Source organism: Microtus pennsylvanicus, chromosome 2 (genome assembly GCF_037038515.1).
Source record: "Microtus pennsylvanicus isolate mMicPen1 chromosome 2, mMicPen1.hap1, whole genome shotgun sequence".
Lineage (NCBI taxonomy): Eukaryota > Metazoa > Chordata > Mammalia > Rodentia > Cricetidae > Microtus > Microtus pennsylvanicus.
The window spans coordinates 12,841,989-12,865,030 of NC_134580.1; the positions used below are offsets into that span (position 1 = coordinate 12,841,989).

The 23,042-nt window shown below is 49.7% G+C and overlaps 1 protein-coding gene across 3 annotated transcripts; it reads left to right on the plus strand.

Moving 5' to 3' along the window:
* The first annotated feature begins 2,320 nt into the window (after positions 1-2,320).
* On the plus strand, positions 2,321-22,651 carry Pnpla3 (patatin like domain 3, 1-acylglycerol-3-phosphate O-acyltransferase). Of its 3 annotated transcripts, none has more exons than XM_075960201.1 (10): positions 2,339-2,612; positions 5,459-5,691; positions 7,102-7,167; positions 8,383-8,592; positions 10,947-11,007; positions 14,008-14,190; positions 15,701-15,833; positions 19,297-19,401; positions 19,672-19,792; positions 20,834-20,990. In XM_075960201.1, the coding sequence occupies exons 1-10, from the start codon at positions 2,426-2,428 to the stop codon at positions 20,852-20,854; spliced, it is 1,320 nt and encodes a 439-aa protein (XP_075816316.1). In that variant the 5' UTR covers positions 2,339-2,425; the 3' UTR covers positions 20,855-20,990. The 3 variants fall into 3 exon arrangements, with proteins under 3 accessions (XP_075816318.1, XP_075816316.1, XP_075816317.1); XM_075960202.1 differs by having other exon boundaries at positions 19,675-19,792; XM_075960203.1 differs by lacking the exon at positions 19,672-19,792 and having other exon boundaries at positions 2,321-2,612; positions 20,834-22,651.
* The last annotated feature ends 391 nt before the right edge of the window (positions 22,652-23,042 follow it).

Below are 23,042 nucleotides of genomic sequence, written 5' to 3' on the forward strand. Positions count from 1 at the left end.
CAAAGGCAATATGAACTGCTCTACAGAAAAGAACACCCAGCTCTTGCCAGTCAATCCCACAGTGTATTTTGAGTTAAACACCAAAGCAGTGGGGAAGCAGATGCCTTTTCTCTTGGGAAAGAATCCTTCATTATTCAAGCTTGAACAGACTCTTTGTTATCATGGGGATCTGACATCCTATCCTGCAGAAAAGTGTGTGTGTGTGTGTGTGTGTGTGTGTGTGTGACGGGGGGGGGGGTGGAGAGAAAGAGAGTCCAGCAGGGCACAGCCACAGACTCTCTTACCATGGGCAGAGTTGTCGCTTGCTTGTTTGAGTGAACAGATGGTGAAATATGGAGAAACTCCCTAAGGCCAGAATGGGGAGCTCAGCTCAGGAGATGAGTCAGCTTGCGCCAGGGCCAGAGGAGAAGTATGGGCGTAAGGCAGACCCAGAGGCTGGGATGGGGACAAAGGGTGCTCCTAGCAGGATGCTAGCAGCTGTCTTCACACTTGGCCTCACAGTGAACCACACACATCTGCTTTTCCTCCCTAGGACTGGGAAGCAGACCAAAGCTCTGGGTGGTTACAGGATGCTCATCAGGTGTGTGGCAGAGCGCTCCTCTGTGTCAGCACACAAGGATGTAAGGGCCAAGAGGGCAGCGAGTGGCCAACAGGCCCTTACATTTTTTCTACAAGTTAGAAAGGAGATCAAAAGAGGGATGTGAACCCAAAGGACACATGAGTCACGAGAAAGAATGCAAAGCTATTTTTTTTCTAGTTTCAACTCTGTCAAGGTTTCCCCCCCTCCATAATGGACATGGGACTTCAACTCTCTGGGTACTGGAGAACCAAAGAACCATTTTTGCATTGCAAAAGAGTCCAGCCTGTGTTCTTCCTCTGAGCAGTGACTGAAGGGGATATCTTTTTAATCCCACTGACCATCAGGGCAGTAGGAATTAGATACCACTAATCACTGAACACATTTGTTGTGTTGACCCACTTCAAAAAAGTATTCTTAAAAGAAATTTGTTCTGTGGAGTAAGGGGTTTTAGAACTTAAACATTTCCTCTTTTTCCTTCTGCTTAACATTGTATCAAATTATCCTACTATAGGGCTGGAGAGATGGCTCAGTGGTTAAGAGCACATGCTGCTCCTCCGGAGGACCTGGGTTCAAGTCCCACCATCCACATAGTGGTTCATGACTGTAACTCCAGTTCCAGGGGCTCCAATGCCCTTTGCCATGGGCACCAGACATGAATGTGGTGCACAGATATGCATGCAGCCAATGGGTTCACAGAAAATATTAAAAATAAAATTTAAATAATAGAGTAATATGCACATTGTATTGCTATACATAAAATAAGACAAAATATGGCTTTTAGAATCTAAGCCAACTGGTCAAAGATACTTTGTGTCAGAAGCCTGAACAGGCACAGTCAGGACCAGAAATCATCTGGCTTCTAGTTCCCCCAACTCTTGCCTTTATTGACACCTGCCAATCTCGGTGTTTATTTTGAAGTGACACCTGACATGGAAACTTGGGGCCCTGCCAGGTGGTGCCATCCTGTTATCCTATGAGTTCCCTAGGAGGCTGAGGCACGAGGGGCAGAAGTTGAAGTCCAGGCTGGGGTACAGACTGAATTGAAAGCCAACCGAGTAACTGAAGGGGACAGCATGTCCTAAGGGAAAAAAGGCTGGGAGTGGAGTGGGTAGAGAGCATTTGCCTAGCATGCAGGAGGCCCCTGGTTCAGCTCCTAGTACTGTAAAGTTAAACAAGGACTGGAGAGATGGTTCGGTATTTGAGAGCACAAGTACTTCTAACTGGAGTTCAATTCCAGGCACCCATCTGATGGCTCACAACTGTCTGTAACTCCAGTTCCAGGGGCTCTAAGATCCTCTTCTGGCTTCCGTGGACACTGCATAGCCGTGGTGCACAGACATGCATGCAAGCAGAATACTCAGGAACATGGGGGGGGGGGACCCCTTAGTATCTTTTTTAACAAAGAAAGAAAATCTCCTACCTCTCTCTATGAATTGAAAACGTACAGAAAGCAAAATAAATAACTTCAGAAACAGAAAACCTGCGAGAAAATAAAGGAAACAATAATTCCTTTTTAGATAGTGCCATCTCCCTTGTAATAAAGGAAAGGAGAGAGTGTCCCGGGCATGCCACTCAGGACCTTAAAGAAAGAATGAAAAGAACCCCTTCTGTCCAGCAAGCACCCAAGCCTAGGGTTTGGGAAAGCCCACGAGGGCGGGGGCGGAGCAGAAGTCCTGTAAGCCCATTGGGCCTCCCTCTGGCTTATTTGCATGGTCTGAGTGGGGCGGGGCTTCGGGTGATGTCATCCAAGGACTGCCCGAGTTGCTGCCGCTCCTTAGGCTCAGAGCTGCAAACAGGGAGCGGAGCTGAAGCTGAGCTGCAGCGCCACCCTGAGCGCCGAGCACCATGTACGACCCAGAGCGCGGCTGGAGCCTGTCGTTCGCCGGCTGCGGTTTCCTGGGCTTCTACCACGTCGGGGCCACGCTGTGTCTGAGCGAGCGCGCCCCGCACCTCCTCCGCGATGCACGCACCTTCTTCGGTTGCTCGGCCGGTGCACTGCACGTGGTCACCTTCTTATGCAGTCTCCCTCTTGGTGCGTTCACGGCCACCACCCAGGCCCCGTGCGGGGTGGGGCTCTCCACCTGGGGAATAGGTGACACCTTCCGGGGAACCTGTTCAGATAGCTCTCATCCTTCCCGGTGCCGTGGAGCCCGGCGTGGGATTTCCGAGGGTGGGAGGCAGAGGGCGCGCTATGCATCGGAGACGCTTGAGCATCTTCTTCCCGCTCCGGTGCCCTGGTTTGAAATGGGTCCTGCACCGGGGTTCTGCCAGCTGGGCCATCCCGGATCAGGAGAAAACAAGGTGCAGGTATCAATGCAGGGGACGGGGTCCTCTGGTCCTGTCATCAGGGCCGCGAAGGATTTGTCCTGTGTGTCTCTGGCTAAGGTACCATGGTGGGTGCTGCCAAGGGGACAGAAGGTACCCAGACTTGAACACCTTTGGTGGCAGTTCAGCCCTCTGATCGTCTTGAGAGGTGGCTGCTAGGGATGGGGTGCGTGGCTTAGGAAAGTGTTTGGAATCCTCCCTAGAGATTGGAATGGATTCCCAGACAGGCCCAGTTCCTTTTCGGTCTTCACTGACCTGGGCCAAGCCGCCCCTCCCAGATCGATGTCACCGGCAGTGACATTCTGAGCATTTGAATCTTGGCCTAATTAAACATTTGTCCATGCACGCATCCACGCGCAAGAGAAGAGGAGTTTACTTCTCTCACCCCCCAAACTATTAGAAGGCAATGCCCTTCCCAGTGTCACAGCTGGATGCTTTTGAGGTTGTGGGCAGGGCCTGGCTAAGTGCTCCCCCGGGGGGGGGGAGCTACTGACACCCAAAGGTCCCCAGGCAACCTGATAATGCCCCTTATCAACCCTCATTGATCCGGACCTCTTTAACGCTTTACTCTTTGTTCAGCTGGCCACAGGCAGCCGGGAGTGACTTTGGCAGGCACACAAAAGCCCCTGCTGGTGAGCCGAGCACTGTCATTGGATGGAGTCAATGAGCAGACCCTGAGCTGATGGGACTCAGGGATTAGAAGGCGAGCACGTCTGGCTGTGTGCCTGCTTGCTGTCTTCCCCAGTGAGGGAGGGAGACAGGAGCAAAGGTCAGAGAGAGTGGCCTCTGGGAAGGCTTGACCAGCTTAATGGCCATTGCACTGGGCTTCAGCACTGACCAAAGGCATTTCTTACATGGAGGCCTCTGGACCCCTGTGTGAGTGGATGATTATTGAGACAAGGTTTAAATGCATTGACCCCAGGAATCTAAAGTGTATCCACTTTCATATAGAGCAGTGTTTCTCAAACTGTGGGTGCAAACCCTTGGGGGATCAAATGATGATTTCACAGGGGCCGCCTAAGACCATCAGAAAATACAGATACTTCCATTATAATTTATAACAGCAAAATTACAGTTATGAAGTAGCAAAGGAAATTACAGTTATGGTTTGGGGTCACCACAACATGAGGAACTATATCAAGAGTTTGTAGCATTAAGGAAGGTTGAGAACCCCTGGTACAGTGGTGTTAACAGGGACAGCCTATGGCTGTCCTATCAGGTCACAGAGAGGCCAGAGGTACAGGTTACCTCTGGTGGGGGCTGCTGAGGTACATTGCCCAGGGCTGTGACAGGCACGGGCCCTTGGGGCACCTGAGTGTTGCCTAGACTTGGCAGAGGAGGTGATAGGATCTGCCAGTCATGTGTAAGTTCACTCTCAAGCCAGGCTCAGCAAGCGGGTAGGGTTTGCTGGGAGTCAGGGTTAGAGTTGGATCAGAACAGCCTGGGATATGTCTGTCTTTGTGGAGTTCAGGATTTGTGTTGCTTGGAGCTAGAAGAGGTGGTTGTGGTACCAGGATCGAGTGGATTGGCCAGAGAGCGCTGGGCTGGAGAGTGAGGGCAGATGAAACAAATACGCCATGCACCCGCTGTGCAATCTGGGAATTCTGGGCTTACAGGCTCCCGTGGAGATTAGCCACTTAAGCAGCCTTTTCTGAGGTGAGCATTTTATAGATGTTATTTTACTCAGTCCTTTCTCTCTCTGAAAGCAAGTAAATTTTACTTTTGTTGAAAAAGGCGGTCTAGTGGCTGGAGAGACGGCTCTGTGGTTAAAATGGCTTACTGCTCTTGCAAAGGACGCAGGTTCAGTTCCCAGTACGCACTTAGCAATTTACAGCCACCTGTAAGTAACTCTAGGCCCTGAGAATGTGACACTCTCTTTTGGCCTCTGTGGACTCCTCCTGCACACATGTGCACATAAGCTCATGCACACACATGCATATAAATAAATTAATCTTTAATTTTTTTCTTTTTCTTTTCTTTTTTTTTGTTTTTTTGTTTTCGAGATAGGGTTTCTCTGTAGCTTTGGAGCCTTTCCTGGAACTAGCTCTTGTAGACCAGGCTGGCCTGGAACTCACAGAGATCCGCCTGCCTCTGCCTCCCGAGTGCTGGGATTAAAGGCGTGCGCCGCCACTGCCTGGCTAATCTTTAAATATTTTAAAAGCCGTCTGAGGGATAGACGGGTGGCAGACCGCTTTCCTCAGTAAGAGGTAGAGTTGAGGATAACATTTAGGTCCAGGCCTGTGCTGTTTCTTCTGTACCCACTAATGTTCAGTCCGTTTGTGCCAAGGTTGGGGTGCTGATGGGTTGGTGGCTTGTGACTTTATGGACACACAGGTAGGAGTTCTCACATACATGGGCCACTGGAAGGCCTAGCTCAGCACCATCCATGGAATACACACCACACGCCATTTAGGCCATTGTATATTTCTTACTTGCTCCAACTAAGTGTGTTTTATGGTATCTTAATTGGGACCAGCCACAGTCCGGGAGTTCTGTGTGGTTTCTGGTCTCCAATGTGACATTCTCTTCTGTGTGTTTGTCTTCTGTCCCCAGATCACATCATAGAGACCCTCATGGACCTTGTGCGGAAAGCCAGGAGCCGCAGCATCGGCTCCCTCCATCCCTCCTTCAACATTAACAAGTGCATCCGAGATGGGCTCCGGGAGAGCCTCCCAGACAACGTCCACCAGATCATTTCCGGCAGGGCTTGCATCTCGCTCACCAGGGTGTCGGATGGGGAGAATGTTCTTGTGTCTGATTTCCATTCCAAAGATGAAGTCGTGGATGTAAGTATAAGTCCTTTGCCTCTCTGGGTGTGGTCGAATGAAAAAGCAGTACAGTGTTGTCTCACTGGACTGGGGCCATACGAACACTGTTCATCCGGTGAATTAGATGGAGCACCTGGAATCCCTACTATGTCAGGCCTTTAGTTCTCTTAATTTTTTCCAGAGCTGGGGATGGAAGATAGGTGTAGGCAGATTTTTCTGTCCCTTCAGACAGCTCCCAAATAACAAAACAGAGACTTTTTATTAATTATAAAAGCTTGGCCTTTGCTTAGGCTTGTTTCTACCTAGCTCTTATGACTTAAATTAACCCATTTCTATTCATTTATGTGTTGTTGCATGACTCATGGCTTGTTACTCTTCTCCTACATGTTCTGCTTCCTCTGCATCTGGCTGGTGACTCTCTGCATCTTTGCCCTTCTTCTGAGCATCCTCTCTGCCCCTAAGATCTTGCCTAGCTATTGGCTGTTCAGCTTTTTATTAAACCAATCCAAGTGACAAATCTTCACAGTGTACCAAAAAGATTATTCCACCAGATAAGGCCTTGGGCATATCAGACAAGTGTTCTACTGTACAACTTTACCCTTTAAAAAGTTTCTCTTCCTCCTTCAAGACTCAGAGACTGTGCCCCACTCCCCAGCCTATAAATGTTATGCAGTGAAGCTGGGGTTTTTTTTTTGAGTGAAGCTTCTCCAGGGTGGGACCATTCTTATTTGCCTCTAATCTCAAGATCAAGCATAGAGAAGATAATTTACCATATCAAATGCCATGTTGGGCCATACACACACACACACACACACACACAAATACATATATGTCTATATGTGTATGTATGTGTGTGTGTGTATATATATATTTTTTATAGTTCTTGAATGAATAGCTGCATTTGACTGAATGTGAGTCCCTATGAGGCTGCACATGTGGCCAGCAACCCTTCATGTTTCTAGTTCTCCTCTTGAGTTTCTAGTCGCTTCTAAATTGCCAACTCTTATCTATTCTCAGTGGACAGTATGCTGTCCATCACAATGATTCTTAAAGTTTGGTGTGCCGAACCACTGGGTCCATATGGCCTCTAAACTGTCTGCAGGAGAACCCTGAGAGAGGGCCCGGGTCTGTGCTTCCTGTGGCCCCTAGGCAAGATGCATGGTTACGGTGCCTTCTGCCACTGAGTCAACAGTGTGGTCAGCCTGGGGTCAAGGACAGAAGATTGAAGTGTGCAGACAAATGGTTATAAGGAGCCGGTATTGCTAAGATCCAAGGGCCACAAATACTAGTGTGAGTGGCATTCATTCACCCCGGTGTTAAAAAGCCTGTTGTGTGCAGCAAGCCTCTCGCTTGTGCTGTCACTGGGGGGGGATAGAAGGGCAAGGGAGGTGCTGGTCCTGTGACTGCGATCCCCCTTTGTCCTCACAGGCTCTGCTGTGCTCCTGTTTCATCCCTTTCTTCTCTGGTTTAATCCCTCCTTCCTTCCGAGGAGAGGTAAGTGTATATGTGGGGGGGCGGGGTAGGAGTGGGGGTGCAGCTGAGTGTTCGAGGCCTCCTTTGCAGTGACCTGGGCTTGAGCACCCACGACTCTATCTAACTGCAGAGCTGGGATCTTCAGCCTGGAGGACAGAATCCATCCCAGGCCTTCCTATAGGATTGATCCAGACTCACACTCCAGGAGTGTCTTTCACCTCCCCGTCCGCTGCCTGTTGGATACACTGGCCTGGCTCCCTTAATCTGCTCTTGAGCACCCTGGGGATCCTCTTGGTGGCCTAATTAAAGTGTAAGATGCTTAGGAATTAAATTACTCTTGAAGGTAGTTGGTTTGCAGGGGGAATATGGGATGGCTCTGTATTTCATCTTGTTAATCTTTTAGACAGGGTATAAGTGTGAATTTTGCCTAGGATCCTCCTAAGTACTGGGACTGAGAGGCAGGTGCCACCACACCCAAGAGAGGAAAAATCTACTTTTTTTTTTGTGGGCATAGCCCAGGACTGGGTTACTAGGGACCTTAGCCATTAAGCACATCTTGGATCCTGATATTGGTCCCCAGTCATCTTGTGACATAATGTAGGCATATGATCTTCCCAGAACTAAGTGGAAGGGACCCAGGAGCAGCTTGGTGATGTCCCGTGACTTTCTAGAATACTTCTCAGGAGGGAGGGTCAGGAATTCAAGGCCAGCCGTAGCTACCTAAGACTCTGTCACGAGCACAGTGACTTGCATAGGTAATCCCAGCAATCGGGAGACCGAGGCTGGAGGAACATGAGTTCAAGGATCATCCCCTCTCCCCGAAAGAAAAGTGTTACAGGAAAACAGGCTTGATCAAATGCCTTGTTCTAGATCTCTTAAGCAGCAAAGGGAGTCTGGCTTTGAACTTGTGGCCATGTGTCTCCTTTGAGGCAGGGTTCATATCGCACTCTATCCCCAAGACATATAGCACCCCCAGTTTATATAGCCCCTTTATACACATGATAGCAACTCACCTATGGGTATCCACCTGGCTTTGGGATTTGCCAAGCACAACATGGGGTGGATTCCCATCTCCACGTGTCTCTCTGCTGGCACTTTTGCACAGTGGACATCCTATGCAACAGTATACAGCGACCTTGAAAGCCAGTATGTAGCCACTGAAAAAGTGGTTCCTAGGCCACCATCTCGGCTTCAGTGTCTCAGAAAACAGCATTATCTCTTCCCTCTTCCTTACAGCGGTATGTGGACGGAGGCGTGAGTGACAATGTCCCCCTGTTGGATGCCAAAACCACCATCACGGTGTCCCCTTTCTATGGCGAGCATGACATCTGCCCCAAAGTCAAGTCCACCAACTTCTTCCAGGTGAATGTCACCAACCTCAGTCTCCGCCTCTGTGCTAGGAACCTCCACCTGCTGACCAGAGCACTCTTCCCACCTGATCTCAAGGTGAGTGAGATGCTAGGGTGCTACTCTCTGCTTCCCAGATAGCTGGCGACCCCTGTAAGTCCCTCCATGAGCAAACAGGACTAGACTATGCCATGATGGTGACTCAGAAAGATTGCTGTCCTAGATCTGGTTGGTCATCCCTCTGATGACAGCCTCCACTGGGGATCACATGGATTGACCCAGAGTTCAGACTCCACTTCCAGGAATTAGGGTCTAAAAAGTCAGGGGTGGGGGATAGTGTCTAAGTTTTTTTTCTATTATTGTGATTTAGGAAATCCTGAAAAGAGCAGGTTTTCTGAAACAATTCATTTAGGGAAGTCATGCGGCAGCATCTTAAAGCAGTTGTTCACATTAACTCCACCTGCAATCAGGAAACAGAGTTGTTGCAAGGAACCACTTGTTTGTCCCGGCTGCCCAGAACCAAAATAATCACACAGAAACTGTATTAATTAAATCACTGCTTGACTTTTTTTTTTTGGTTTTTCGAGACAGGGTTTCTCTGTGACTTTGGAGCCTGTCCTGGAACTAGATTTTGTAGACCAGGCTGGCCTGGAACTCACAGAGATTCACCTGCCTCTGCCTCCTGAGTGCTGGGATTAAAGGCATGCACCGCCACCGCCCGGCAGCTCTAGCTTCTTATTGGCTAACTCTTATATTAATTTAACCCATTTCTAGTGATGAATGTGTGCTGCCGCCCAGCTTCCTTTCCACTTATAAAATCTAGGATCGCAGCCTAGGGTGTGGTGCCACCCACAGTGGGCGTGCCTTTCTACCTCAATTAACACAGTCACTATAAACCTTCCAGAGGTCTTGAGTTCAATTCCCAGCAACGTGGTGCCTCACAACCATCTGTAATGATATCTTCTGGCCTGCAGGGACACACGCAGGCAGAACACTGTATACATAGTAAATAAATAAATCTTTAAAGAAAAAACCCACAGACATACTCAGAAGCCCATCTCCTGGGTGACTCTTGATTCTGTCAAGTTGACAATTGGCACTACCCACAGTAGGGTAGGTGGGGTCATACATACCTCTATCCCATCACCCAGGAGACTGGGGCAGGAGAATGGAGACCTTGAGATCAGTCTGGGATACCTAAAAAGACCTTTCCTTTAAAAAAAAAAAAGAAGAAGAGGGCTGGAGAGAATGGCCTAGAGGTGAAGAACATACTCCTGTGGTTCTCGTGCAGGACCTAACATTGACTCCTGACACTCACATCAGGCCCACAACTGCCTGTAACTCTAGCACCAGGGAACCCAATGCCTCTGGCTTCTGTGAGCATTTGTATCACGTGAACATACCTACATACATAATTAAAAACTAAAAATGAATCTTAAAAACAGACTCACAAGCAAGGCATGGTGATGAGCCCCTTTAATCCCAGCTCTCGGGAGGCAGAAGCAGGTGAATCTCTGTGAGTTTAAGCCCTGCTTGGCCTAAATGTGGAATTCCAAAACCTCTAGAGCTACAGAGAGAGACCCTGCCAAAAAAAACATAAAAACAAAAAAAAAACCACCATGGGACCTCAAGATGACTCAGTGTGTAAAGGTGATTGCTGCCAAGCATGAAGATTGAATTCATTCCTGAAAACCCATATGGCAAGAGAAAGAACCAACTCCTATAATTTGTCCCCTGACCTCCTTATGCACACATGGACACACACACACACACACACACACACACACACACACACACACACAGACTGAATTTTAAAATGAAGCAGGGGCACTGACCCAGACATTTGGGTTTTCTTTTTTTGTGATGCTGAGGATGGAAGCAAGGCAAGGATCATTGCACTGAGCCACGTCCCCCAACCCTCACTGTTGGATTATGGATGAGGGCTCACAGCTGAGCCACGCCTTCTGACCCTCACTCTCACTGGTGGGTTCTGGGCAAGAGCTACACTGCTGAGTCACACCCCCAATCCGGAACTTGTTTTCATTTTGTTCCTAACATGATTCTGATTTTCACCCTGGTAAAGAGCCACCACACTCAGAGCCCCCTTCTGACTGGTGTTTGAGTGCAGCGACCATGTAGCCGCAGGTCTCCGGAGAGAACCAGGCTGCATGTACCCACGTGGCTCACCAGGCATGATTCTCAGCCATGATTGTCCAGGGACACTTAGGGCAGTGCCATGTTGGCTAGAGTGACGGCTTAGCCCCAGCCCCAACCTGCCTTAAACAGAGCTCCTGCTGGCAGAGTCTCTGTGGAGGGGACATTGGCACTGAGACCTAGGGAAGCGCAGAGTCAGGTGGACCCTCTCAGGGGCCCTCTAAGCTTTGGATGTCCTTGGTCCTCAGAGGACATGGCAGTCATGGTCCCTGTGGTTCACCTGCCTGATTTGCTCACAGGTGGCGGGAGAGCTGTGCTTTCAAGGCTACCTGGATGCTTTCCGGTTCCTGGCTGAGAACGGTAGGTCCTGGCTGGGGTGACTACAGAGTCCCTCAGTTCTGTCACCCATCCTCATGGCATTTCCCGGCATCTTGCTCTGCCAACCTCTCTCTCAGCTCTGTGGGATAGGATGCAGACTGGAGGGGAGAGACCAGCAGATCGGAAGCAACCATCCTGAGACAGAGCTGGGATTTGAACCTGGGCAGCCTGACCCCAGCATAGGGTCCCTCCTCTGCAGGCAGCTTGTTGTTGTTGTTTTTTTTCCTTTGTGCTCTTTTATGAGTCTTTAGCATAATGGGCTCGGGTTTGACATGGTTTGGGAGCAGTTTCCAGATGAGGCCATCAGTTTCTGGTCCCCAGGCCATTATGGGTCCCGCCCACGGGATGAGTCTTCTTCTTAGCAGGCACCTGTACTTGAGTCATCCAAGCTCACCTGGGTGACCATGGATATGTAGTCACTCAATGGAATGACATTTTGACATCAAAACTATCTTAGTTTACACAGGTATGTCCCATGGTCACACAGTAAGGAAAGCTGGTCTTTCTTTAAAAGAAAGAACATGTACCCTGTCATAAACTGGGCAGTAACATAGACCTGTCATCTCAGCTACTCAGGAGGTTAAAACAGGAGGATTACGGTTCAAGACCTACCCTGTTTGCCAAAGGAGTTCAAGGCCAGCCTGGGCCACTTAGTGAGACCCTGTCTCAAGAAATATAAAAAGGAACTTGTCTTTATTTATTTATTGGTTTTTCAAGACAGGGTTTCTCAGTAGCTATGGAGCCAGTCCTGGAACTCTCTTAACCAGGCTGGCCTTGAACTCATAGAGATTTGCCTGCCTCTACCTCCCAAGTGCTGGGATTAAAGTCATGTACCACCACCGCCCGGCAAGAAAATTTTTTTAAGAAAGAAAGAAAAAGGCTGGGGCTGGGACTCAGTGCCAGAGTTGCTTGCCTAGCAGATAGAAATTACTGGGTTCAGTTTCTAAGCCCATCAGGAAAAGAAAGGAAAAGAAGGGAGGGGAGAAGAAAAAAAGAGAGAGAGAGAGTTGGTAGAACATTTGCCTAGTGTGTGTGGGTTTGAAGCACATTTGTGGAGACAGAGGAGATGGCACTTTTGTAAGGACAGATATGTGCCCTTTCACTCAGAAGGCCACAGGGCTGTGACCAGAAGCCTCCACAGCCTTATGAGGAGGTGGTGAACCAGTGGGAAGAGCTAGGCTTTAGGCTGACTCCTGAGGAATCATCAGGGACTGAACAAGGATGTTCTGGAGAATGTGGGCCCTGGAGGAACGGGAAAGGGTCGAGGTCTGTGGGTCCCAGAGATGGCGAGTGAAGGCCCATGTGGCTGGAGAGACACAGGGTGGGGACTGGAAGATGGACAAAGAGGACACAGGAAGAGTGACATGTGGACTTGGGAGCAACTGGTACCCATTGCAACAAGGAGCCACTGAGGACTCCTAAAGCAAGAGTGGGGTAAGTCAGAGGAGAGCGGCAGTATAGTGAGAGAACCCAACACGTAGTACTTCACGCAGATACACATACACACAGACATGCACACTCCCAAGGGGTTGGCTACTTTGTCCAAAATGCTACTTCATCTTGGGATCGGAAGATGATGATCTGGAAAAAAAAGAAAGCCCCTCAAGGTGTTGCTTCTCAGTTAGGCTGTTGGCAAAGACCTATAGTCCCAGGGCTTAGGAGGCTAGGACAGAAAGAGTTCAATGTCAAGACAAGCCTGGGCTTGCTATAGAGATTTGCATTGGCATGGATTTTGCTTTATTGATACAAATTTAAGGTCAATTTTGTTATACTGTGTATATGTATTTCTGCTCTTGATTAAGGTATTGTGTTTGTCCAGCGAATTTAAAAATGTAATGTATAGTTAAGAAATATAGGTTAATAGATAATCATCTATAATAGTCAAGCTTGTAGTCATGTTAGTTAGATTTTCTAGATGTACAGAGATGTATTTCAAATGGATAGGCTTTCTTCAAACCTTTCAAAGACTACAGAATATGGCATTTAAAATGTTTAAGAACTTAGGACTTTTGATGACAATGAGATACTGAGATACATCTGCTCCTGACAGCACCAATTACTTTAAGAGGAAGATGGGCATCGAAGAGGCTCCTTATGGAGTTTGTTAGATGAACTGGACATGTAGGACCCACAGAGAAATGACTGCTGAACTTGCCTAAAGGTCAGATGATCCTTCGGGGTTTCTGCTTCATGAAAGAGTCTGCTAGACATTCTACAGGACACAGGAAAAAGTGACTGACAAACCTCCAATACGGGTGGCACTGTCTTTGAAATTTCCTGCTTCATGCAAAAGTCTGCCGGACACTATGGGCCTGTACTTTGGGTGACTGTCCAGGCAGCGAGATGTCTCTGTCAATTCTAGAGTTTTGGAAGTTGCTTATAATACACTTCCTGTTTACTTAGGTAGTATTATATCCTTCCGGAGTCTTTGATGGAATTGAATTATAGTTTTCCTTAGTTATGATAAAAGATAAAGTAGATATAAATATTGTAACAGTAATTATTGCTTGATATATAGTGAGACCTTGACTCAAAGGAATGAGTCAAAAAGCATGAGACAGGGAGAAAGATAGACCAGGATTCGATATGGCTCTGCCTGCCTCTCAGTACTTGGAAGTCATGTTGTGGAAGGGTGTCATCTTGGACACCAGACCAGCTCTGCCAAGTAGTGGCTGTGTGACTTTGGATGAGTCTCTGTGCTTGTGATTCCTCAGGCGACATGGAATTGATGATTCTCATGGCTGTTGAATGGCCACTGTGCTGTCATTCAGGGCCTGGAATGTAAAGCGCTCAGCCTGTGGGAGAAGAGTTATTTCTTCACTGTAGTGTTTGGCTCTGAAGCAGAGAGAATCCCACATAGCTAGAGCATGAGCGAGCATGCGAGGCAGGGACTCCACTCCCATCTGCCGGGCTGAGTGTGGTTTGGTAGATGACGACTGTCTCCCATCTCTGCCTTCGTGCATATCTCCATGTTCCTTGCAGGCATCTGTAATGGGCCACAGCCCAGCCTGAGTCTGTCCTCAGAGGAGATGGAGCCGGAAGCCACACCTCTCTGCCTGGAAGACAGCAACCTTGTGGGGGACCAGCTGCCAGTCAGCCTGTGCCTTACAGCTGTGCCCTGGGATGACAGCATCAAGGAGACCCTGTCCCCCAAGCTCAGCACAGGTATTGCTGTACTGGGGCGGGGTGAGACCAGGGCGTGCCAGGTGGCGTAAGCACCTGGGCTGCTTGCTGTGTGTGACGGGAAAAGGTGACATTTCTCCAGCATGTCCCTAATGCACAAACTGGCCACTGCCACCTATCCCTGTACCTAGAATTCATGACCAGGAGGAATGCTGATCCAGTTGAGCCCAGTTTACTCACATGGGCTCCAGCCAGGCAGCCAGGCCCAGACCCACCCTGCCAGGCTGCCTCCTTCCTTGTTCCAGCTCTGATCAGGGCCGTGGATATGAGGGAGGACCTGGGGTTCAGCCTGTCTCCCAACTCTTCGTTCAGAATGCCTTTGGGGTCCCTGCTCTCCACTTGTCTACTTGTCTCTCCTTAGCTCCCTTTTTAGCTTAGCTCAACCACCATTTTTTTTTTTGGCCACCATGTGATCTATTTTATGTCATTGTCATTGGCTGCTGAGTAGACAATGACATGTTCTAAATGTTTGTGTCCCTCAAAATTCCTATGCTGACAGCCTAATGTGGTATTGTCCTTAGGAGGTGAAGCCAGGTGACTCAGGAGTTCAGGGCAAGCCTCGGCTACGTAGTGAGCTCTGAGTCAGCCTGGGCTACATGAGACCTTAGCTCAAGAACAAAAATGACTCTCATCCTGAAATCCACGCTCCCAAGGGAATGGTATTGGCAGGCAGGCACTGGGACCACTCCCGAGGGCAGAGCCTTCCAAATGAGATTGGTGCTGGAAAGAGGCCCAGTAAATACCCTCCAGTCCTTTGGCCTGCAGTGGTCTATCTATGACCTGGCTCTCACCACACACCACTGTCTGCTGTAGCTAACACTTGGTCTTCCAGTATCCAAATCTGTGAGGAGTCAGCGCTTGTTTCTAGAAGTTGCAGGGTAACTGTAGCATGTGACCATGGTCTGATCTGCCAAGTCACACAGCCTAGTCCTCAGACAGCTTCCAACCAGGCCCAGGAGAGACTCGGGCATGAACTGAACCCAGTGTCTGCCCTCCAGGCAGTAGCTGTTCAATGGGAGGTGTCAGGAGGTCATCAGGGGATAAAGGGTGAAGAGGCAGCTGAGGGGTGGAGTGTGGCCAAGGGTGGCTGGAAGCTATGTGTGCCCTCATCTGGAAATATGAGAGAGCCTTAGGCATAAATATGGGCCAGCAGAAGGGAGGGGGGAGGGAGAGATGGGCCTCTTCCTTTGCTCTTTTCTCTCTGAGACCGTCTCACTGTGGAGCCCACACTGGCCTAAAACTTGAAATCCTCCTGCTTCAGTTTCCCAAGTGCTGGGATTAGAAGCCTGAACCACCAGACTTGGCTAGAGTTTGACCTTTGCATCCATCACCTTTCCTGTGAGAGGCACGGCTCACAAACCTCAGTGTGTTCCATCTGAGCCCCTGCCAGTCCTTAGGCTCCAGGATGGTCTGACCCCTACAGACAGAGGGGCTTGGATGCTGGTATTCTCGCGAGCCATACAGATAGGAGGTTCCACATTGCCCTTTTCAGCTCTGAGTGAAGCGATTAAGGACAGGGACGGCTATCTGAGCAAAGCCTGCAACCTCCTGCCCATCAGGATCCTGTCGTACCTCATGCTGCCCTGCACTCTGCCCGTGGAGTTAGCCATCGCTGTGGTCCACAGGTAAGCATCGAGGCATGGTGTGCCAGTTCAGGGAGCTGACGGCGGCTTTGGCCGAGGCTGGCTGTATGGGTTACAAGATGGAGACCCTGGGAGAGGCCCTCTTACCTCCAGCCATGGGTATCTGCTGCATGGTGTAAGTTCTGAAGCCATCTGGAGGCTTCTGGAGCTGGCAATGGCCTTAACTAGTCCCTAGTTCAGCCACTCATCATCCCCTGGGGAAACTGAGGTAGGGAGAGGTAAGGCCACAACACTGCAGCCACTGAGCTGGTGAGTACAAAGGCCAGGTCTAGAAACAGATCCCGCTGTCCTTGGGCCTGTCTATAGAATCACACACAAACAGTATTGAGCTGAGAGCCCCGTTCCCTCTGGTCATGGCTGGATGGTGTGAGTCAGTCAGCTGTTAGGAGACAGAAATGAGGTGGTCCTGGAACTTGTGAAGGGGGCTCCCATTCAAACAGCACAGCGAAAAGGCAGCTTGGCTCATTCATCAGACTGTTCTGGTTTAATACCTGGCTGCACCCCCTTTTCACAGCTGTGTGGCCCTGGACTAGTGAATGTATCCCTCAGCTTACCTCTGAAACAGGGAGAGACGAAACCATCTGGGGCAGAGGGTGATCAGGAGGCCCAGTGAGGTTCTGTGTGTGGCGTGTGCTCACATCCTTTACCTAAGAGTTTGACATGCCTTATCCATCGAGGGTTTGGATTTTCTGTTGTTGCTTTAGAATTCTGGGCATTTGCATAGGCTTATAGTTAAGCAAGTTCAAACAGGTTAAAAAAAAATCAGAAATGTTTTGAGCATCATGCCAATGCTAGAATGTTTCGGACTTTTATACTGGGCATGGTGATACACACCTGTAGTCCAGTCCTCTGAATGGAGGCTGAGGCAGGAAGATCAGTAGTTCAAAACCACCCTGGGCCAGAGTTAGTCAAGGCTAGCTTGGCGTACATGTAGAGACCCTGTCCCCAAAACTGAGTGTTACTGGGCATGTAGCTCTGTGGTGGTGTGGATAGTTAGCATGGTTCAATTCCCCAGTCCCAATCCCATGAGGCAGAAGGAGGGGCAGGGGAAGAAGAGGGAGGAGAAAGGGAGGAAGAGGAGGGGGGACAGACGTGTTATCTGGAGGTTCTGGCTGTGCCGTTTGCCTTGGCCCTCTCCTAGTGTCCTCGTCCTACCTCATCTGGACTGGTGCCTTGGCTTGTAGACCAGGCTGGCCTGGAACTCAGAGCCCCTCCTGCCTCTGCCCTCCAAGTGCTGGGATTAAAGGAGTGTGCCACCCCAGCTGGACCTTGTCTCTTTTTCTCGGCATTCTCCCTTGCTTTGCTGGAGCAGAGCCTTACCGAATCCCTAAGGAGAGTGTTCTGCTGGCCTCCCGGAACCTCGCCTGTTTTCTGCGTCTGACTGCTGGGCAGCTGCTCACAGAGAGACCTGCAGGCACAGAGTCTGTCCTCTGAGACCTACGCCAGGCTTTCCTGGGATTGCTCAGGAGTCCACTTCCACCTAGTTCTCCTCTCTGTGGCTGAGTGGCTTTTGGTCTTTCTGCCCCTCCATGGCTAGTCTTTCACTTCACAGACGGTCACTTCCTCAGCCAAAGCCCGTCTCTTCTGTGGTTTGGGGACTGGACCATCTGTAATTATGTCTGTAACTCCTTTTTCATGACCATTTCTCCCCTTTCCCTGCAGCTCTGTGAGAGCTTTGCCTCTGGCTGGATTCTGGCCTTGAGAACCTTCTCTTTTTTACATTTTTCAAAGTTTTGACTTTTTGCCTCCAAGCTAAAGTCTTCTCAAATATACTTTCCAGTCCCATTCTCTGGGTTATTTTTTGTTTGGTTGGTTTGGTTTGTTGAAACAGGGTTTCTCTGTGTAGCCCTGACTGTCCTGGAACTTACTCTGTAGACCAGGCTGGCCTTGAACTCAGAGATCTGCCTGTGTCTGCCTCCTGAGTGCTGGGATTAAAGATGTGCACCACCACTGTGAGCATTCTTGGTGTGTGTGTGTGTGTGTATGTGTGTGTGTGTGTGTGTTGGGAAAAGGGTATGGAGGGGCATGTCTGTGTCAGTAAGTGCAAGTGTATGTGGGGGTGGCGTGTCTGTATGTTGGGGGGTATTTTTACATTTTTTTATTGTCTTATGTGTTGATTTTATGTGTGTGCATGTGTGCATCTGTGTGAGCACTCATGAGGGCCGTAGCATGTGTGTGGCAGTCAGACAACAACCTTTTGAAGTTGGTTCTCTCCTTCCATTTTGTGGGTCCTGGAAATCAAACTCCAGGTTTCAAACCGGGCCAAAAACAACTTCACCCTGTGAACCATCTCTCTGCCCCATGTGTCCACACTTCTGAGCCAGAATTTTAAATCCGTAGCCCAAACTGACCTGGAACTTACAGTGTAGACCAGACTGACCTTAAACTCAAGTCAGACCTCCTGCCTCAGCCTCTCATGTGCAAGGTGTCAGGCATGATTCACCGCCTCCCACCCATGTTCTTGGTCACTAGCACAGCTTCCAGGCTGTGGCTAGTGCTGATCCAGTTCACTGCTGCAGGAGACAGGTTCTCCCTGGACTACCCTGCTGCCCTTCCTGGATGCTTGCATAAGCCACCAAGTTTCACGGTTCTGCCGGTGCTCTTCAGTGTCTGGCTTCCTCCCGTCTGGCTGAGGTTACCCAGTCTCTCAGTTGTTGTGTCAGCCGCTCACAGTTGCCGCACAGCTTCTTAGGAAGCTAAAAAGCCCAAGGGGTCTAGGCCAGACTGGCAAGAGAACGAAACCCTGTCTGAAAAGAAATAAATGTATCCTAGCCTGCCTCCCTGCTTCTCTCCACGGCAAACCCGCCACTTGCATAGGTCTGCTCCGGATAGGACACGCAGCCAGCTAGTCTTGTGTGCATCCCCTGTATTCCCATCTTAGCACCCTGCACCAATCCAACCTCTAATTTCTCCATCAAAATCCCCGGGCAGCTTAACTGATTCAGTGTCCTCTATGGAGTCAGCCTCCAGCAACCTGCCTCTTGCCAGAGCCTACCAATGTTTTTGGTCCCCGTGGTACTACCCTTGGATTCGTAGTGGCAATGCACAGCTGGCCTCGTTGGAGAGCCTAGGCCTTGGCCAGCACTTGCCATCAACCCTTGAGAAATTATGTTGACTGACCTCACAGAGCTGAGGCGTTCCCCATTCATTCCCAGGAGCTTTCTGAAACCCTGAATGACCTGGTTCGTTTTAGGGGTTTTAGAAGGTTCACTGTTGTAATAGCAGCCTAGATCTGCCTTAGGGAGCTTATCGGATCAGGGTCAGAAGTGACACTAACTTCTCATGTGGATAAAGGCTACTGTTGGGAGATGGCTGCTTTTTACTGACTTTTCTTCTGGTTTATCTCCAAGCTGATACAGTGAACCTGTGTGTGTGTGTGGTATGTGTGCATGCATGTTTATATGTGCAGTACACATGCACAATGTCATTGGCTTCCTTCCCACAGGTTGGTGATATGGCTCCCTGACATCCCTGATGATATCCAGTGGCTACAGTGGGCAACATCCCAAGTGTATGCCCGCATGACGACATGTCTGCTCCCCTCCACCAGGTAAATAATTTGGCCTAGGGTATGTGGGCCAAATGGGTATCCCTGTTGATCTCAGAGCTTGGGTCGTGACTTCCCTAAGAAGTCAGGCTCAGCCACCTGTCCCTCACAGGACGATTAGAGTACTAGTAAAAAAACAGAGAAAGGAGATTTATTCACAAATCAAGAGATTTAAGCTTAAACAGAGGTATGCTAAGTAGTCCTCGTCACAGTGTGGCCCTGCCCACTCTCCAGGCTCTCCTCCAAGGTTCAGGCCAGGCTTTCTCTCCTCAGCAGGAGCCTCCTGGGGAAATCCCAGTTCCTTGGCCTCAACTGTTTCAAAGGTCTGAGAGCCAAAGGGAGGGACCCGGCTATCTCCTCAGAGTGCCTTCTCTCCTGCCAGAACCACTGCAAGGTTTGTGCTCAGGCCACACGCAACAGTCTGGGAACATCTGACTCAGTGTCAAGACAGTGACGAGGAGGATCCTGAGGGCGACCCTGAGTCCACCAGAAATCCCGAGGCTGTGGAGGGAGAGGAATGGGAGGGTGGGAACAAAGAAGAGGAGTTGTGGACTCGGGGCACAGGGCAGATTAGGTATTAAGCAGCACTGTTCTGCCTGTGGGCAGGAATCCTGGACAGCCTGGCATGAGGAAGGGGGAGCTTGGAGAGGGTGGCAGTTCCAGTGACTCATGGGAAGTGGTCCAGGAGGAGGTAGGGCATCTTGATGGGACAGCATGTTCCTGTGGAAGAAATCCATGGTTCAGCTGAGGGCTTGTTGGTGGGTGAAGCTGTGGCTATCCACTGGGGGTGTTTAGGCAGTGGAGAAAGACACAGGCTTAGGGGATGGGGACTGTCACCTCAGCACTGAAGGCAGGAAGAAGCTGTAGCTCTGGGCTGCACCCCTGCAACGACCAAGTACGTGATGATGGCTCAGTGACTGGCACCACCCTCCCTGCACCTGTTAGGTTTGGGGTGAGGAGTTCAAGAGGACACTGGGCTAGATTATTGGGGATAGCTTATTCGAAGCGTTATTAGTGCCAAGGACAGACAGATGGACAGAGGGGCAACGGTGTGGTGGGGCTTCCAGGCAGCTCAGGCCCCAGCACCAGAGATAGACAACATGGGGGCATCTTTGAAAAGGCTCAGTCCACAGGGCAGAGGAGGGAACCCCTTCTTAGACCTGTTGAGGCTGAGGGAGGTTCACAGTAAGAAGGTGCAGCCAGGCTCTTTGACTGGCAGGCAGGAGGCAGGAAGGGGGTGGGGAGGATTGACATGCCTTTGATGATGGAGACTCACTTCTCAGGTAGAGTATTGTGCACAGTGTCCCGGGAGGTTCCTGGGAGGATCTGTGAGGAGACCTGGGCAGAGGCTGAGTTCTAACCACATTCCTACAGAACTGAAGATCCGAGAGCCTTGGGGAAGGGCCTCCAACCTTACTTCCTTCTTTCCGTTCAGATCCCGAGCACTCAAGAGTGAGCAGCAAACATGCAAGCATGGACATCACTCATTGCTACACAAGTCCCAGTGAGGCTCTGCTTGTTTGTAAATTGCTGGCCTCCTGGCTTCCTATGAACTTGGACACTCTCCCTGTGAGAGGGTCCAGGAGGGGCCCGAGCTGAGGCCACCCTGCCTTCCACACCAAGCCCAGCCTGATCTTCAGCTGAAGCACAATGTCTGGATGGTGGGTGGTGGTGGTGGGGGACTATATTCTCTGTTTTGTAGTGGGAAGGGTTCTGCTACTTTTGGAGGCATCTATGAAATCACTCTCCGGGAGCTAAGCCCCTGTGCAGCTGCCCCTGGGTGCTGTGCCGTAACCTCATGTCTGTGACCCCAAAATCACAGAATCTGGGCTAAGTTGGTAGTTTATAGACACCAAAGATGATGATTTGGTCTTTAGGAAGCTACTTTGGTCTGGGTGAAGTCTGCTGCTTGAGAGCTAACCCGGAGAGGAAGCTCCAGTCTCTCAGCCTGTGAATGGTGGGGATGACAAGGCAAGCCACGTTTGGAAACAGGAATCCAAGCTGGTCATTCTCATAAGGAAAATTGTTCAGAAGTGTGATGGATGGGGTGTGGCTGTCCCTGAAAAGGGCCTGCCAGTTGAGGGTCAGACAAGGTAACTTATTACATTCAAGGACATTGTTGGCTCTTACTAAAATAGTTTATAGGGAATTTTATATGAGCACACCGGGAATGTGTAGTGAGCTACATGGATGGTCAGTGAGCTGTGAATAGAATTAACCTTAAAATCTCTTGTATGTGGGGGCTAAACAACACAGGTAGGCAGCACAGTGGACCTCTGCCTCCTCACCCTCAATTTGAATCTGGCATGTTTTCTCCAGTGTCTCCAAATCTCTGTACTGTCATCAACTGTCACTTCCTCTCTCTGTTTCCGTCTTCTCCACGGGCCTTAATGGGGAGAGGCAGCCACTTTTCTCAGGTGAATGTATACAGCTGTGGGCGTGATGTGTTTCCTGTAATTCACACATTAGATTAGAATATAGAAAACAAAAGCCTCAACAAGGACCTGCTCATACTCCTGAGCACTGGCAGTGAGTGAGGTTCATGTCTCCCGGAGTCCTCGTGAGCTCCAGGTTCACACACACACTTCAGGAGGAATCCTCACACCCTGGTGCACATAATCTTAGCAGGTTGATCCTGATTGAATAGGAGACGACTCTGGGGGGAGAGAATGTGGTTCCAGAGAGAAAGCTTCGAGGCTACACAGAAGAAAAAAAAAAGACTGTCTCATGGAGAAAACAAACCGGAGTGGGGATGCAGCTCAGTTATTGAGTGCTTGTCTAGCACACTGAAGCTCTGAGTTCAGTCTCGGCACCATATAAACTGTGGTGTGACTAGCAAGCGTATGCCTGTAATTCCAGATCTCAAGCAGTAGAGTAAGAGGATCAGAAGTTCCAAGTCATCCTTGGCTAAATGAGACCCTGCCTCAAAAACAAACACAAAGAAATGGCAGGAGCTTCTCATTAGCAGGGAAGAATATTCCTGCCACCCTATCAAATACAATTTCTGCTGGTGTGGAGCACTGTCGGGAACACCTGGAGGGGAAAAGTTAATACCAGGGAGCAACTTCCTGAACCTGCTAATCAGGTGGCAAAGCTGGTTCACTTGTTAAAAGCCAAACATGGGTGTCTATGCAAATGGTGTGTCCACAGAAAGACTGAACGCATACATCAAAAGTACCCACAACTGTCAAGGGAAAAAGGTTCATAATCAATGTGAAAAAAAAAACCAATAAATATGATCTTTTAAAAACGCATTTCCAGTCTCTTCCTCTCTCATCCTACTGTCAAAAGTGCTGTGCGACAGCTTTCTCTATAGGTTTGCGTCCTCTCCTCTAGGCCTGCATGCTAGATGTCTTCCACACTGCATAACAAATGACCGGGTTATTGCTATATAGCCCAGGCTGGTCCCGAACCCTCCACTCTCCTGCCGCAGCCTTCCCAGTGCCATGCTCACACACACCGCCACACCAGCCTAGAACGTGTATTTTCAGTAACGACTGGGAAAGGACAATGGTGTGGTCTCCAGAGCACACTGAGGGACACTGCACTGCGGTGATAAAGGGCTGGGTGGGTGTGACTCTCTCAGGCCACAGGTGAAACTGTGTGGACAGCCTTGAAACCTATGAGCACTCCCAGGTAACACA

Excerpts from the sequence above, each read along its gene's own strand:
- Pnpla3 (XM_075960201.1), top strand. The coding sequence starts at position 2,426 with ATGTACGACCCAGAGCGCGGCTGGAGCCTGTCGTTCGCCGGCTGCGGT. Across the intron at positions 5,692-7,101 it reads CCAAAGATGAAGTCGTGGAT|GCTCTGCTGTGCTCCTGTTT; the intron begins GTAAGTATAAGT and ends TTGTCCTCACAG. Across the intron at positions 11,008-14,007 it reads CCGGTTCCTGGCTGAGAACG|GCATCTGTAATGGGCCACAG; the intron begins GTAGGTCCTGGC and ends TGTTCCTTGCAG.